Source organism: Pieris rapae, chromosome 1, assembly GCF_905147795.1.
Source record: "Pieris rapae chromosome 1, ilPieRapa1.1, whole genome shotgun sequence".
NCBI lineage: Eukaryota > Metazoa > Arthropoda > Insecta > Lepidoptera > Pieridae > Pieris > Pieris rapae.
In genome coordinates this window covers 5300717-5319250 of record NC_059509.1, presented here as the reverse complement: position 1 = coordinate 5319250, position 18534 = coordinate 5300717, and the positions used below count along the sequence as shown (strand labels likewise).

The window sequence follows — 18534 nt, the reverse complement described above, 5'->3', positions numbered from 1 at the left end:
TGCTTCGTTACGTTCGATTTGACGTTGGCACTCTTACGAATAGTTAATTTTGTAAAACAGCCCAAACGTTTTATTTTACAATTTATTGTACCTATTTTAGTACGAGTGATGAGATCGTTAACACATAGACGTCTCATCGAAGTTTACAAGATATGAAGTTGTTTGTACCCATACAATGACTTGACATCAAATTGATTGTTTCCTTTCTGTGCAGTGACTACCTTCTTTCTGCTTAGCTGAAGAAGTTTTTCATTTCAAACAATACAGATGAATAATACGCCGAGTCAAAGGTCACTTACAGAACCAGTAAAAACAAAACATTATGCGTAGGATTGGTACTACCAGTGGATGACTTGTATATATTAAACCACCTACTAGACTATAAAAACGATAGAAAAACACGCTTTGTACTATTAAAAATAAAATCACGTTTGGAAATACGTTTTCTACCTTGACCTTGTTTTAATTTAACTGATTTCGAGTTATTCTATAGGATTTCAACCCAATTAACGATGCCTAGTGATTTTATTTCTTATTTTATATAGATGTACGCAAAGTATGTAGTACTATTTTGAACAATACATTCTATCAATGTGTTGAATTATTATAATATTCATATACTATAATAATTATAATATATTAATGTTATAATATATTATAATTAAACCATAACGATCATGACATGATTACATGTTGCAGTTGTTTTAAAACACCATCTTTAAACGTCTGAAATACTTAGCGTATTTCGTACTTTACAACAAGTTCCAAGAGGTAATCTCATTACATAAGCCATCGTAGTTTCGATTTGATTGAGAGGAAAATTCGTCTCAGGCGCATACTTAATTTCACTTTCTGGTTTCACTATTAGAGTATCGGCACTTTGATAGTTGAATGCATGTAACTCACATGCACGTAAAATTTTTATTTCTGTCAACGCGAAAGACAATTCGACATAGTTTCTCCTGGAAATCCGAGGCTAGAGGCTCAAGGCACGAGTATTGAATTGACTCACCAAATATGTTTTTAGTATTTGATAAATTAGTGAAGTAATCTTCTGAGGCTTAGGTATCCTATGCCGAAACATTGACTTTATTTCTTACCAGCGTAGATATTGTTTTCCGTCTAGAATGTTCTCTTTAGATAGAAAGAATCCGGCGGACGGCAGCACACAGGAACATTCGAGATCCGGTGGCGGCTACTATCGCTTTAAGCCTCATCGAAAGTCTAGAATACCTTAACAATATTAGAATCAGAATGCACAATTAAATGTAATTAACTTCAAGTAACTAGTAATAACTACATAATGCATGAATTGTCCCCCTATAAGGTTCCATGACTTCATACTATGAACGAAGCATCGATTTCCGTTTTAGTTAGTAATTGTGATCTTTGACCGCATACGAATTGTGTATTTAACTTGGGGTGATTTTGCTTCAAACTGTTATACATATTGAGTAGGTGTTTTCAACCGTTTAAATGCATTTTTAATAAAGGTACCACCATATTACCACCATATTACGATCGTGCAATTAAACAAGATTATAGTAAATATATATACATGTATGTATAGCCAAATATCCTAGTGAAAATAATGCAACAATAAGATTGTACGAATAGTTTTATAATAACGATTTGATATAAAGACATTCAGTTAATTCTAATATACTCCGACCGAATCGGTATTACATAGACCGGTTTTTTATCACAAGGGTTAGTTAGTCGGAACTCGTTTGAATTTTACTCAAACATACAGTATCATATTGTAGTCATCTTGTAGACTAGAACACGTGGTCACATCTTCACAGCCAGGCCGGAGCAAACAATGCAACTCATTTTATTATTGTCGACCCTCGGAAAATGAGCACGTGTTCACTTGCTCATCCCACCCGTTAATAAGCCTCAAAACATACAAACATATGCTTTAGTAACATACATTTAAGGCCCATTGCAGCTCTGATACTTAGATAATTAAGGAGATAAAGCATTAATTTACTTTACTATACTGAGAACTAACGACAAAAGACTTGTGTAAGAAACAGATTTTTGGAGAATTCGTTCACAAATTACATACAAATGTTAAAAGTCCTTTTAAATCATATAGAAATCTCAAACTAATAATGATGTCTTTACTTAGACATACTATATATACTTTATATATATATAGTCCTAATTAAAACTAATAAGCAGAAAGCATCATCGCAGCCAATGGATACGGTGAAATCATGACAAGTATTTAAACTAGCTTACCATGTTCGGTGCAAGCAATGCAAGTCAAGGTGGGCGTTTGCGCAACACGCCAAGGACTGCTGCTGACTGCTGCAATGCAACCAGCTGCCCACATACAAGCAGCAAGTCGAACAGCTACATACGCCAACACTATATCCATATAAACCTAATACTTTAATTAAATTTTCAGAAAATCAGAAGTCGGATTAAATTGTTACATATGTTACTAAGTTTTCATACACCTACAAGGAGGACAAAGGCAAATTTGTCGCTTGAACAAGTATTAATTAATACAACCATAGTGCAATATATTATGATGAATATAAATTTAAAAATAAAAGGATTTTTATTTAATTGCGTTGTTGAGTGAAAAATTAATGCATACTTTTACTGTAGTACGTACTTAACTTGGTAGTCTAAGTAGGTGCTTTAAATTAACTAAACTTAATAGTTATTACAAGAGCCACCGCTATTGTAATCTAAACACAAAAGCAATCATAATAAATGATAGTTGAGAGTTATTCATGCGTTACAACAGTAATTCCTGCTATGCCCGCATTGATTGTATAGATGAGAACATTCGATTTATAAGAACTAAGGGCCATTGAGTAGCAATTCAACAAAGGTTTTGAGCGAATGTGAACACAAAGTTAAAATAATACATTTGTGCGAGTTCAGTACCAAATAAAGCGTTGTAATGAATAAAAAAACCTAATCTATAAGAGAGAAGGTACCGACAAAAAACTTTTCTTTAAAACCAAACAGTATTAGCTAATCTCTTTTCTACATTGCCCAATTATTAATGAGGTACTGAATTTACTTCGTTCCGAAATGTACGATCTGCCCCAATGCTATTTATGTATTTATAGCTGCCCCACACGCCGTAATAACGTACGAGATGCGCGGGAGACGCCCATCCAAGCTTCTATTCCCAGCGAGACCTTGTTTTATATACCAACACTCGAATATCAAGATTACTGAACAAGGGCACGATATTATACAAATAGTTTACGTTCAAATGCTTGTAACCCCCTTAGATTGAGTGGCAAAATACAATGGTATTCATTATTTTATCATAATTGATATTTTAACTAACCATTTGTTAACTAAATATGCAATACTATTTCACTAATATATAAAAACAATATAATGATACTATATTTTAAAATAGGTAACTCGCAAACAATAACTTAATATTTACTTGGATCTCGTTACTACTGGTACGTGAAATTTAAATCGTTTTTTAATTGAACACATCTCACATTTATAATCTATGCAAAATAAAGGAAAATCTACTAAACCATATTACTTTCAAACACTGATAGCATCATAAGCTAGCCAAAGGTTTTATTAAAATAAAAGGATCTAAATAACTTACAGACTGCATAGGTGCAAGGCTAACTTTTTTACAGACCTGCTTGGAACTATAGAACTGGATACATTGCTCAAGACGAAGCAATGACTGATAGTTTCCTACAAGGTAATCCTATTGTAACAAGTTCCTCAATAAATAGCTGACAGTCTACTGGTTTTTACGTTACGTCGAATGGCTATTGAATTATAAATAAAACTACTCACTTATAATGGATGGAAACTACATATCAGTGATGTTCAGAAAACCCATTTACTAGGTGGTTTTCAAATGCGTTAGTCACAAGTTTTGATTTCGAATATTATCGTAGGAAAAAACAGATTCTATCAAATAGATAAAACAAATAATTGACAATATATATAGTATATTATTATAAAATATTTATTGTATGTTACTCAGCCTTCTACACAATTAATTCTTCTAAAGTAAAGTAAATCCAGGTAATATGGTTATCTGGGCCGGTAACGGCACCTAATGCCTGTAGTGACTCGGTCCGACTGAGTAACCAAATCATGACCTTAAACTCGACATGGCCCACTTTAACGAGCCTTTACAAGACAGATATCATGTAAGTAACATATAAAATTTATAATTACCTCAATATGTTCATCTCGAAAGCTACCTAACAAAGCAATAAGCTTTCTTTAGAAGGATATACTGAATTAAAGTCTGAACTCGCATCAAACTGGTTTCTCTTAAGTTGTTACCAACATTAACCATTTATAGAAGGGAAAATCGAAACTGTATATTGATTGAGAAAATTATTGCAACGATGTAGAATAAGTGGTGTTTAAATGAAGATGGTTGCGCACACGATTGTCATGGTCCAACAGTTTCTTTCGATTACAAACACGCGTCCATTCTTATTGCACCAGTAACAGGCCCTTGAACTAAACCAGTTTAATTTTTAGGTAAATTAATAATAATACAAGCTTAATAGTAAATTTAACTAATATTAATGAACATACTTTAAGCATGCTATTATCATAATTCCTTTGTTAACTATTATTAGTTAACTGAGTGTTATCAGTCTGATACCTAAAATATGGCAGTTGGATGCTAAATGGATTTTTATTAAGGAGACTTACTCAGGATATATTGTAATAATAATTTGCATCACCAATCCACATTATTAATTATCTACTTTTTATATCCATTACCAACCTTAATCTGGCACCTATGTTTAACTTAAAAAGTGCATATTTGATTAACTCTAATAATTTGTGATGAAGTTTTACTTATATATATATATATACCTATATTTAGAGTTTATTATATTATACTATAAATAAAAGTATATAAGATGAGAAAACATTAGCAAAAGAGGTTTTTTCTAAGTATAGTTACTATGAAGAAGCCCGTTTTATGTTTTTAGACTTGATAATCTCATAACTAAGGCTGTTGAAAATATTTAAATTGGATTGTCTTAGCCAAACAATAAGCTTATCAGTAAGCATAACATAATAATACCTATATTCAAGGATTTTTTGGTAGTAAGTTAATTTAAAGCAGTTTTGTATCCTGTTGATGAAATTACTACAAGTATAATTTGTATGTAACAATAAATTTACTAGTTAAAATACTGTAGGCTGTAGCATATAAAGTTTAAATGGTTACCTGGTCAGTCCATGAATAAAACTTCACATATTAATCTCCCACTTAAAACTTTTATTATAGATATTTTGTTATATGTATTATCACAAATCCTGGTAGACTTTTAAAACACAATCACACATCTGACAAATCTTAAGTCCATATTTTCTTGATTACTGATTTCTCATATATAAACATAATTTACACAGTAAAACACAATTTCAATATGACTTAGGTGTAAACTCTTATTCATCGCACTTCACTCTACACAATCATATAAGATTATTGCATATTTGGATGGCCTTTTATTCCCTAAAACCGTCCTTGTCCTTTCTCATTTTAATCTCATGAAATTATAAATTATGTACAAAGTGACTAATATTAATATACAATACATTATTATTGTTGCTTAAAATGACAATAATTACACTGCCTGATGTTTTAAAAAGTAAATAAGTTTTTATGATTTTGGAATCTTTTAATAATACATGTAAAAAATCCCTATTTAGTTGATGTACTTGTTGTTTTCATATGAAAATGATTATTGCGGGAGAATCTACCAGTACTAAAGTATGAAAATATAAGATAAAGCACCTCGATTGGACAATGGTATGTATCAAAGATATTAACAACTTGATATGACGCGCATCCCGATCACTAAGTGTAGAGCGACCAGGGCTGGCGCGCCGCCGCCCAGGCCGCCCTGGAGGCGGCCAGTCGTCGAGCCAAAGAGGACAAGCCTCCACCTCGCCGTTGCAGTCTTACGAGAAATAAATGCCACATTACACTCTAAGTTTTAAAGCACTGTACAGCAACAATAAGGTTTCTTTTCCTTTTCAGGACTAACGTTCATTTCACGCACAATTTCCGCAAACATTTCGTTGACATTTGTGCGACTTTTCGCAGAGGCCTCCACAAACGGACAGCCCCACAGCTGGGCAAGCGCCGAGCCTTCGGCTTGGGACACTTCGCGTTGGTGTTCCAAATCCGCTTTGTTACCAACTAACAATATGGGAACGCGTTCTGAACCCTTGACACGCGTTATCAATTCCTTCATTGGTTTTATATCTTGGAACGTCTGGTGATTGGTTAACGAATAAACTACAACAAATCCTTGGCCATTCTTTATATACAAATCTCTCATGGAGGCAAATTGCTCCGTGCCGGCAGTATCCAATATCTCTAGAACACACGGAGAATTATCAACCTCAATTTCTTTCCTATAGAAATCTTCTATGGTGGGGTCATACTTTTCCATGAAACATCCGGAAACAAACTGCACTGTTAAAGCACTCTTTCCGACCCCACCCGAACCCAACACTACCACTTTGAATTCGCGCATTATTGTTGTATAAATTCACTGTCTATTCTTCTAAAACGTTTGAAAAACGTATTTCCACTGTGTGCTATAAAAATGTCATTGCTATGTTGGTTTATGACTCACTCGAATGTGATCACTGAGGAACGTTCACGTAGAGAATGATAACTAAATGATAAATAGCGACGCCATTTTAGATTGATAAGTAGCAAAACAACTGTGTTTGCATCGCGGTACTAGCTCTTTCGTTTTCACTACACACCCGAAGCTATAAACGCGGAAGCAACATCAATTCAACTGACTTGCAAAGTGCTGGAATTGGCAGCAGTAGCAGGTTGGTCAATGCACTCAATTGCAATGGTTTGATTGGTGAATGACAGTTGGTACAACTGGATTCAAATGTTGCAATATCATGAAGTTTTAATTACGTACAAACAATTTGAAATTATTTAAGACTATAACCTAGATTAACGAATTAATATTATTATCGTTGTAACTTATGTTTATTTAATTTGTGAAAAAAATATCAATCGATTCCTAAGGTGGGAACAATAAAAGTGTTTTTTTAAGGGATTTTTCTTATAATAATAAATTCATTTATTTTTATCTTTTATAAATAAATTGAACGCTAATTACAATGACATTTCATTTTAATTCAATACAACAGCAAATTTCGCTTAAGTTTAACTAAAGTATTTTTTATGGCTAGGTATTTGTTTCTTTTTCTTAAGTTGTTGAAATTGTAAACGTTCAAAAACTTCTTGATCTTTTGATTGTTAATATTTTCTTAAATTGAATAACATATATTTAAAATTGATCAATATACAATTTAGAACCAACTAATCAGAACTGATTTTTAATTTTCAAACCTATTTATCAAATCTATTATATTTCCTAATATAATAGATTTACAACATCGTATAAGCATGTTACTATTCCATCTGTGGAGTGTGGTTTACACTTTACCCTCTATGGTTGGTGCTCGGTGAAGCTACTAATACTAAATTACTAATGAGTAATTACTTGATTTATTGATTTTCCTTAAGTTAAAAATAATAATTAGTTGCTTTTTCCGCATTATGTGTTCAATACTGGAGACGTTGAATTAAATTGTATGACAATTAATGGCTACGGTGCGGTATAATAAAAAAAAAAATTGGACAGTGTAACAATCTATTTCTATAAACCGTTGTACTGAAATACATTATTAAGGTAGGTATGTGCTGTTCGTAAAGATTGATCGTAAAGAATAATTTTCGTCCTTAACTTTTCTGGTATATATAAATTTACTCAAACAAATTACCATAGGAGTCTTGTACAACTAAGAATAATAATATTAATATATGCCTTTATTCAGACAAGATACTATATTACTTAATCTAGAATATACATGTTTAGTATTAAAAAAATGATCTTCAATATAGTTGGATATTTACATTCCCTCAACAACCTTGTTTATTTGCCTTTTGTTGGCAAAGGCCTCCTACAATTGCCACCATAAATTTCTGACCTCGGCAGTTTGGGTCCATGTGCCACCTGCCACAGCTTTCATTTCATGGACCTACCTTAGGACCGGCCTACCTCTTTTCTCTTCATGTGACCTGTTTACAAATGCATTAATGACTTGGCCCATTTGAATGTACTTTGATGGTATGCCCAGCCCTCTTCCATTAAGTTTTTTAATTGTAATAGTTACATCTTTTGATTTTGGGTAATTTTTTATTGTTGATATGTTTATTCTGTCACAAAGTTTTTTCCCATCATACTTCTATTCATTGCATCTGACATGATCATATTTTAAGGTTTTTGTTTAGTTCCAAGTTTGACAACTGTAAATAAATATAGGCAGAAGATTTGTGTTGTAGAGTTTCTTTTTAATGACCAAACTGATTTCCTTATTTTTAAATCTTTTCTTGACTCCACAATCTTTTCCCTGCATTTCCTGTGTCATTCCATTTCTTTTGTTGATATAATTTGTCCTAGATATAAGTATTCGTCAACCAAAGCCGATTACCCTCTTTTTATGTTAGGTAGGTGGACTAACTTTCCTACCCTCTTTTATACAACTACAAGAATATAAATATTGCTGTCAGTTTTTGCGAAATGGTTGTGTGGAATGGACCACTATTTTATTCCTTAGTTTAGTTTCCTTTTAAGATAATAAACTAGTAATTTATCTTCCTTACAGAACCAAAATGTCTCATAAACCGACACCATATAGTCCAAACTTTCCATCTAGTCAGGGTTATGCTCCACCAGTGGAAGAAGGAAAATCAAATGAGAGCTACCCTATGAATCCACAAGTTGGCTATCCTGGACCACCACCTTCGCTACCCCCAGGAGCTCAACCATTACCAGGAATGCAGCACGGATTCCAGCCAGGTTTCCAGCCTGGCTTGCAACCAGGATTTGTGCCTGGTTTTCAGCCAGGATATGCTCAACCACATCCTGGATATCCACACCCACAGCCTGGTTATCCTCAACCACAATCTGGTTATCATCAACCACAATCTGGGTATCCTCAACCACAACCGGGATATCCACCTGCACCAATTGTTCAACAACCTGGACCAGGCCAAGCTCCAGGTGAGATATCATTTTATGCTAGGTCAGTCGATGTTCCAGGGCATAGTATTTAATCTATACTAATATTATAAAGAGGAAAGGTTTGATTTTTTGTTTGTTTGTTTGTATGAATTGAATAGGCTCCGAAACTACTTGGCAGATTTGAAAAATTCTTTCACTGTTGGAAAGCTACATCATTCCTGAGTGACATAGGCTTTATTTCATTTTCAAAAAAAAAGGCATCCTTACTAAAATTACGATAACATTAACATTTGTTTATTATTTGATACAATTCTAACAGATGGCGCTGAGTTAAAGGTAGTAGTTTGGCAAGACGACGTTTGCCAGGTCAGCTAGTTATAGATATTTTGTATAGGAATTATGATACATAATTTCTTGAATATACTCAGAGCTAGGAATAATTTTGAGACCACTATTATTGAAAAGTTGAGAGAGAAAAATGACTCCTTAAATATTTTTTTTTTTTTAAATGTGTACATTTATCATAAGTTATATGTATATTATGTGTTGATTGCTTATCTGATTTATAAACAAACAAACTATTTGAAATCAATATAAAAATATATTATTGATTTATTCTAGAATTGAGGTAATAACTCTTTACAGATAATAATGATGTTTATTTACCCTTATAAGCTCTCGCAAGAGGTATCTATCATTACAGTCCATTAAACTGTAGATAGCAGTACTGCTGTCAGTGAAAATTACTATTGGCTAAATTTTTAAATTATCAATTTTCAATGTCAAAAAATCAAGCTGGAAGTTATTTTGATAACTTTTATGAAGAGCCTTATATAAAGGTCAAAAAATCTGCCACAGGCTCAAACTTTGTTCAAAAATTGTTTACAACAAAGACAAAAAGAAATCTACATTTTAAAGATAAACATGTGAATTTGGAAACCTTAAATATTTCATATGTGAAAAGGTGTTTCCAGCACTTATACAAGATAGTTTTTACTTCAAAATGCAATAAATATGAAAAGTTTTTGTCCGACGATGAAAAAAGGTTGATTCAAGCTACTGTAGATAATTATAGTGTGGTGGAGGGCATTTAGTGGTGTGTGGTAGTGTTTATTTAACTTAAAATTGTTACATCTAATTACATTGTATTTTGCGTCGCAAATTACATGTGTTTGTTGTTACTGTTCCATTTATTGTTCTTAATGTAATCTTTGTTGCACACTAAAACTATCAGCTTCTTTACAGCTTTATTTTTCTAAGTGTATACTGTTCATGAAAAAATTCTCATTAATTACACCGTAGTAGTTCTCATTAAATACAGTAGTTTAATATTGTTTTTGATCGATTTCAGGTGGATGGATGACTATACCGCAAGGACTCAGCAACTGCCCTCCTGGTTTGGAATACCTGTCTTTGATTGACCAATTCCTTATACATCAAAAAGTGGAACTTCTGGAGGCGTTTATTGGTTTTGAAACAAACAATAAGTATACAGTTAAAAATGCGATGGGACAAAAAATATATTATGCTGTTGAAGATAATGATTGTTGCACAAGAAATTGCTGTGGCCCAATGCGGCCATTTGATATGAAAATCATGGATAACTTTCAGAATGAGGTAATAAGATACATATATATGTATATAAATATGTCTATATCATACTCTAGTTTCAATACATTGTAATTTGTATAATGTAGAAATATATTTATTTGTTAAACCAAACAGAAAGAATTTAATATAACGCACGAAGTTTCACAAACTTAGAGCGTATATAGGGGGTGGATAGGTTATTTTAAAATACGCGGAAGGTACAGAAATATTTACTCAAAGCCCCAAAGATTGAAAAATACTACTACATATTTTTAGGTTATCCATCTAAATCGCCCTTTGGCGTGCGATTCTTGTTGGTGCCCGTGTTGGTTACAAAGCATGGAAGTTACTTCCCCTCCTGGTACAGTCATTGGATCCATAGAGCAAGAGTGGTCAATCTTCAAGCCCTGCTACGTCATAAAGAACGCCACAGGAGAAGTTGTGCTTAAAATCAAAGGGCCAGTTTGTACGTTTTCTATTTGCGGAGATGTCAAATTTAATGTAAGTATTTTTTTTTGTTATCATACTAATATTGTTTTTTGAGTGTTTCCGTGGCATGGTATACCCATGAAGTTGATTGTTATATCTTGTTATGATTAGTTAACGAAGAGCATTGAGGGTATCCCATTGTAATTTTCTATTTTGTTGTAAATTGGGAAACTTATCTGTTAAAAGCAAAAAAAATTTCTATTCTCCTTCTGTATACTTTTTGTTTATCTGGGGATGTTTGGTATAATGATAAATTAAATAATTTTCTGCAACTATAAATACGTTGGAAACAGGACGGGGTCAAATAGACAAGTGTTTTTTTTTTAATTAGAATATTTTGTAACAGTATGGAATTAATATCGATTTGGTACTATGCACTGAATGTTGTCGCAAGACAATAAACATGTTTATGAAACACTTATTGACGTACTCCAATAAGTTCTTAGACAAACATTGAGTTATCAAGTAATTTAGTTTGAGTTCAATTGTTATCTGAGTTTAAACAATAATAATTATTGATAATTAACAGTGTTCAATGCTTAATGCTTATTATATACCAATGCTAAATGAAATTTACCGTACCAATTATATTTTATATTTCTGCGATTTTGTCTGAGTAAAATTAACATAGTTATTTATAATTTTTTGTCATATTTTTGGAACTTTATTTAAAAAATATATTTAAAAATTATTAAGATTGCTTACTTAAATGTTTATTATTAGATTATTTTTATTTAAATTGCTGGGATTGTTTGTTGACTTGTGGGAAAGTTTAAACTAAATACATATAAAAAGTATTAAGTATATCCAAAAATTTATAGTGATTTAGAAAAAAACACTAAATCTATTTAATAGCTTTGACTTCTGACTAGCTTGTATTAATTTGAAACAGCCTTGTAGAATATTATGTCAACTTGCTGAGTTAACAAAGACTTTTCGTTCAGAAAATATTAATTGGTTTATGTAATTGTATATGTACTTGGATCACAGGTTTGAAATTGTAATGTACTATTACAGGTTTATTCGAAAGATGGTGAAACCAAAGTGGGGAAAATAATCAAACAGTGGTCGGGCTTGGCCCGTGAAGCCTTCACCGATTCAGACTACTTCGGCATCACGTTCCCAATGGATTTGGATGTCAGGATAAAGGCAGTTCTGCTGGGAGCATGTTTTTTGATTGTACGTATTTTGTGGTAATTGTTGATTATATATGTGTTCTTCATGATTCGAATGTCTTCTGTAATTTTTTTTATGGATTTTTATTTTACGACCAAAGTGCTTTAATATATTAAGTTCTGGCCTCAAATTCTTAAATATATTTCGTGATCTATTTTTTCTTCTAATAGGCAAATGTTACTTCCGTTTGTGCCTGATAATCACTTTTTGTCGACTTTTTAACCATGTGTTTTCGCGTTTTCCTTCACCCTACAAGCGTAACAAATGCAATGTTGATAGAACGGCAATTGATGCACAACTGAGGTTCGAACCTACGAAGAAATGAGAGTCGCACGTTAAATTCCAAGCACCACTAGGTCATCTTAGCTCATTAATTAATTTACTTATATGAATTTATGTTTGATTTCCAGGACTTTATGTTCTTCGAAAAGTCCGGTAATCAAGAACTAGATCGACCCGGTATGCTGTAAGTTGAATCCGTAGTTTTAATGCGATTACAGCAATAGAAGTTTATTTTGGCACACAAGCACAAGAACGAAGAATATTTTCTTAGTTCCTTGAATTTAAGTGCCAAAAGATCCTTCTTTGATTGTATTTTTATATTAATACTTAAATGTTAGCCGTATATACCACAAAGGCGTTCACGCCATGCAATTATATAAGGTCCTGTCTGTTCTCATGTACTGTCCTAACCGCACCCATTGCTTAAAATCAAAATATAAATAGTTCAAGTAACGTACACTTAGTCAATACGCAGTTTTTCTTTCTCTATCTATAACTATGTGAACTAACCAGAATCAAGTCGATCTCTTATAAAAAGTAAAGCAAAAATTACGGAAGATGTGAATGGTTGATCTTTGAATTCAACAGTTATTCGTAGATTAGAATGAAACTCATTTGTCACAGTGTAAATACATTTTGGATGAGACTTATTTTTTTATGAATAAGTCGCTATTTACTTATCTCTAAAACTGAAAAAATGCCTAAATATATTTAACTATAAGTGGACTTAAACCCTAATAAAAATTTAACAAATATGCAAATAGTCAGTAAGAAAAAAAACCGTGAAGCCAGAAGGCTCGCAAATGCGTTGACGGCCTAAATTTCCAGTAACAAAAATAAAATCACAGTTACAATTGTTTCAAGTTAACTGATTGTACCAAATTTAAACGTCAACATACAAAAATATACGTGAATATTTTCCTGTTAATTCAATAATACGCATATAAGCAATAAAATGTGTTTACGATTTTATTTGCTCATGTATATATTATTTTCTGTTATAAATTAGTAAAGGCGTAGTAGAAAACTTGTTGCCTAGTTCAGAAAATAAACGTATAACAATCAACTACTATGAAGAGTTAGGACATTAGCAAATGGAAACACTTGGACATTTGCCCAATGTCCAAGTGAAACTACAATCAATGTCCTGAAACCTTGAGTTCAAGATTAAAAAGCATAGCCGTAATAAACCAAACTGCTAAACACTGAAAGTAAATGTCAAATCAACTTGACACAACTTTGACTTGTGATTATATGATACTATGTTTATCATATAATCACAAGTCAAACAAAACTATATTATGCGCCTTTCCATTTGAATAACATTAAATTAAGTGACTGAAGTAAGTGTGTGCAAGCACTTTTAAAAATACATTTAATAAACCGCCTCCGTACCTTGGGTAACATGAGATCGGAGGTTCGAAACACGAAAATAAATATCAAAGATATTGAAATGGAACTTGCAAAAATATATTTAAGAACTTGATATACAAGTAAAAGAAATTGAAGTAAATGTGTAAAGAATATAATAAGTCGGTTATTTTAAGCCTATAGCGTATTCTTTTAAATAAACGAAAAATTAGTACTTTAAAAACGGATAGGCTTGGTCCAAAACTGCCTAAATGTTTAAATCACCTAAATCGTCATCATCGTCATCGTCATATGTTCCGTCGATACATGTCAGTAGTCCATTATATTTGCACATGCCAATTACTATAACGGCAAAGCCAACAATGTGTAACCAATAAAACTCTTGCCATTTCACTGAAACCGACACGATCCAAATCACAATTATTCTAATCGAATCTAAAACCATTCGATGTGTGGCCGAAACATTCTTGGTTATACTGATTCCAGCAAAGGTGAACAATGCTACAGAGATAACCGAGCCCAATACAGCCCACATCAACAAATGATTATTACAAATTTGAACCAGTCCATCAATGGCGTCTCCTATAGTTCCATTGGGCCCATGGCCAAAGTGAGGTATAGCTGGCACCCAATAGAAAACTAAAAGTAGTAGTGACGACATAGAGAAACCAAAAATGCCTTCCCAGCCCACTGCTTGCATCGGTGGTATGTCAAAATTGGAAATAAATTTCTCTTCATAAACCATCTGACATGATGGGATCACTAGGCTAATTATAATAAGCATATCACCGGTAAGCAAACTGTTCTGCCCCTTGTCGTCTTTGGACGAAGCAAAAATTACATCTGTCACTCCAACAGTCAGAAATCCCATCATTATATTTGCCATTTCATACCATTCTTTTAATTGTATATGCTTGTGTAGAAATACAGTAGAGAGCACACCGATAAAAAGAACTGCAGTGCCTCGGTACATTTTTAAGCTCCTTGGATAGGTAAAGGCAAGGCCAAAGTACATAACTGCAGTACTGGTCAAATCTAAAATTGCAGCAGGAAGAAGTATAATCGGGTCGAAATACCTATTCCCTTTGGTAAGAACATTTTCCTGTGAGTTTCGTGACAAAACGCAAACCACTTTAAAAGCTAAAAGACATAAAGTTTCACCACCAAACATTGCAGCTGCTTGTAAAAATGTGGTTGGCCCAATTATTACAAGTGTTAAGGGAACCTGTCCCTACCAGTAACACAGTTGATATGGAAAACGCCATTGCTTAGATTCGCCTAAGCAATGACGTTTTGTCAATATCAACTGAGACTAAGTCAACCCAGTTTGATTCACGGGGCAACGATAATAGAGCCCCTCGTTCGTTGTATAATATAATTGTATATTATAATATAAATGTAACAAAAAGAAAAGGTCAAAGTTAAATTAACTGCGGCCAACGCTTGTGGACTGTATATCCATAAGTTCAAATCCGGCTCGAAGGACCAAACCAATGTAGCGGCGAAGACAAAGACCACTCACCTATAGTCCTCAGTCTCTTCATTTGTCTCCGTGGGAGAAGATCATAAATAAAGCAAAGCGGTAGCGTAAGCACACGTGTGACCTCGCGTCGACGGTTTAGTCTTCTCTGAAGCGCGGGCGCATGTAGAATGGTCCCCTCCTTCCACACTTTAATATTGCAAAAGAGACAAGAATGGTTTTAGGAATGGGTGCGGTTAGGGCAGAAAATGACGACAGAGAGGACCTTAAGTAATTGGATGGCGTGAACAGCTCGCTTCTATTAACATATGTTATAGCCATTTTGTTTATCTTTGTTTCGATTTTTATAATTGTTTTGGAAATGGCTTAGTACATATAAGCATTTTCCTTTTATTATATAAGATCTTTGTGATTTTCATTTATACTACTATGAATCTTTTTTAATGATGATTTTGTATTACTTGGTATTATTTACATAAGTATTTTAGCGCACTCAGAGAATCTCAATTTGTCAATAAAAGCCAGTTTGAGTTTTAAGATCTGTAATCTGTAATTTTGTTATACCGTATTGACTTGAGATGCCTTAACGACGTAAGTAAAATATTTACTAGTTTAAATTTTATAATAGACTTCAAACCAACTAGGTAAAAACATCAATGTTTTATTTCTTTGCTATCAGTAATTGTACCGTTTTAACTAAAACACTCAACTGTCAACAAATGAAAAGAGTTTCAATCATGGCGTTTGACACCATAACAGTAAGAGACAAAACAGTATGTGAGTTAAAGAAGGCAATTAGACTGATTTATTTGGTTTCTAAATAAGGTGGTTAATCTTCATACACCAAAGTATAATAATAATAAAGCCCATTTATTTCCAACAACCGACAACATTTTTATCTTATAACTATTCATCTAAAACTATTTTATTGGAACCCCATGAAAGGTAAAGGCCTCCTCTATTTCACTATATGCTTTTCTGCTCCAGTCTTTACCAGCTACTTGAATTATCTCGTCGATCCATCTGTTTCTTGGGTGGCCTCTTTTTCTTTTTCTCGCAGGTCCTTCCCATGTTGTGGTTTCTAATGTCCATCGGTTGTCCTTGTATCTATCTCGCTAGGTGACCTGCCCATCGCAATTTTTGTGTACGAGCATGATAAAGTACGTCTATTAAGTTGGTTTTGGCTCTTATATCTTTACTTCGTTAATTCTATGTATCATATCTCTGACCCTAATGATCTGACAATGTTTAGTTTCATTTTTTGTTATTGAATCCTGACCTGCTTTATCAACATTTTTCCTGTCATCCCACTTTTGATCAAAGTATTAATTCTGAAACCATTGCAACCATATCTCTTAACTTTTCTCCATCTATGAATATTCCTTCTTTTTCGTTTCAGACGATTGCATGACGAAGTAGGGAGGAGCATCAAGTCTGTCTCGTCCAAAGCCATTGGTTATGATTGCATTGGTCGGGATATGATCCTTCCTCTTGTTGACATATTATTTCCGATACTAGCACACATTTTCAACACTTCCGTTTTCTCTGGTGTCTTTCCTAATATCTGGAAATATGTTATTCCTAAAAATTATTTCTATCACTATTCCTAAAGTTGCCTATTCCCATCCTTCCTTTCTTTTCTAAGGTTCTTGAACGTATTCTTCATCAGCAATTAGCTATCTTTCTCAACGAACACTTCTTTCTTAATTCAGTTCAATCCGGTTTTCGTCCTGGGCACAGTACGGCTACTCCACTCATTAAGATTACTGATGACATGAGGCGTGGCATGGATAATAAAAAACTCACAATACTTACCTCGCTTGACTTTAGCCTTTAATTCGGTAGACATTGATGTTCTTCATGCTTTGCATCATTCTATTAATGTCCCCTTCAGTGAGTAATTGGTTTAAAAGCTATCTATTGGAACGCCAGCAACGAATCAAATTAACTGACAGCTTTTCCTATTGGTCTCATGTTTCTGCTGGCGTATCGCAACGTGGTATCCTTTCTCCTCTTCTCTTTTCGCTTCTATAAAGTCTATTACTAATCAACTTTCTTCCAACTCTCATCTTTATGCTGATGACCTTCAAAATTTACCACCAGTCTACATTCAGTAAATTGCAACTTCTCTTTAATATTCTTTTTAATCCTAAAACTTCTAGATACTTAAAGCAAAATTTTTTTTGTTCCTGTCTGGCGGTAGTTTTGACTTGCATTCTTTAAACAACCTAATTCTTGAAACTTCTATTCATAAAACTGAATTCTATCACTCCTCCTTTACTGTGCAAAGTATCCTGCAATGGAATTCCCTACCAATTGATATTAGCCTAGCTCAGTCTTTAAATTTATTTAAAAAACCTTTTTGATCATTTTCTTTCTGCCTCGTAATTAGCTCTGCTTATATATATTAATTATTATCAGTTAACCTTTTGATTGGCTTTCGAATTTTGGATTGTTGTTACCTTAACTTGGGTTGAATCTTAATATTATTTAAGGATCCTATTTACAAGAGGAAATTATTTTTCATGACAAATGAGGCTTATATTCACTAATAGGAGTTTTAACTTGATTATTTTTAAAACCTGTGATACTTATTTAAGAAATTGACAGAACCAAACTAATTTTGGCATTTACAAACTTTTTTCATTATTTTTTGGCATATTGTTATTGAAACGCTTCGCTTGATATTTAACCTAGATATAGTCCAATGTACAGGAAAACGGCACAATTTAAAAATATTTATACATGTTTGTACCCCAGTCAATATATTCTATAAATGGACAGATATGTTCTCATATTTAAATTTTCTGTATTTAAGTCGTCTTAGCTCAGTCAAGAATTAGCTAAGCGTCTGCTATAAAGATTTATACTTTATTTATTATGTTATAAAATATAACTACTAATATTCAACTTAATTAAGAAGCATTTAAGTTTGATGTGAGTGCCAAAAAATATTACACTTATGCAGTACTGTGTATTGAATCTAAAACTGTTGCGACGAAGTATGGTCAGTGATATTCAGTTATTGCATATAAATATTTACTGTATTCTTGCACATATGTTCCGTCGCAATTTGTACCCCTTGAAATA

General features: G+C 33.0%; 3 protein-coding genes across 5 annotated transcripts; 1 reads left to right on the top strand and 2 right to left on the bottom strand.

Annotated features, from left to right (window-relative positions):
• Positions 1–5245: 5245 nt before the first annotated feature.
• LOC110994894 (ras-related protein Rap-2c) lies at positions 5246–6886 on the bottom strand. The gene has a single exon (XM_022261810.1). The coding sequence runs from the start codon at positions 6531–6533 to the stop codon at positions 5988–5990; it is 546 nt and encodes a 181-aa protein (XP_022117502.1). The 5' UTR covers positions 6534–6886; the 3' UTR covers positions 5246–5987.
• Positions 6887–7465: 579 nt separating this feature from the next.
• Positions 7466–14307, top strand: LOC110994892 (phospholipid scramblase 1). Of its 3 annotated transcripts, none has more exons than XM_022261806.2 (6): positions 7466–7721; positions 8698–9095; positions 10408–10673; positions 10923–11147; positions 12153–12314; positions 12722–14307. In XM_022261806.2, exons 2-6 carry the CDS (start codon positions 8705–8707, stop codon positions 12779–12781), a joined length of 1104 nt encoding a protein of 367 aa, XP_022117498.1. In that variant the 5' UTR covers positions 7466–7721; positions 8698–8704; the 3' UTR covers positions 12782–14307. The 3 variants fall into 3 exon arrangements, with proteins under 3 accessions (XP_022117498.1, XP_045485463.1, XP_022117499.1); XM_045629507.1 differs by having other exon boundaries at positions 7466–7725; XM_022261807.2 differs by lacking the exons at positions 7466–7721; positions 8698–9095 and adding an exon at positions 9772–10152.
• LOC110994803 (solute carrier family 35 member F6-like) lies at positions 14212–16897 on the bottom strand. Its single transcript, XM_022261654.2, has 2 exons — positions 16724–16897; positions 14212–15189 (listed from the first exon to the last, which is right to left on the bottom strand). Exons 1-2 carry the CDS (start codon positions 16895–16897, stop codon positions 14212–14214), a joined length of 1152 nt encoding a protein of 383 aa, XP_022117346.2.
• Positions 16898–18534: the final 1637 nt, after the last annotated feature.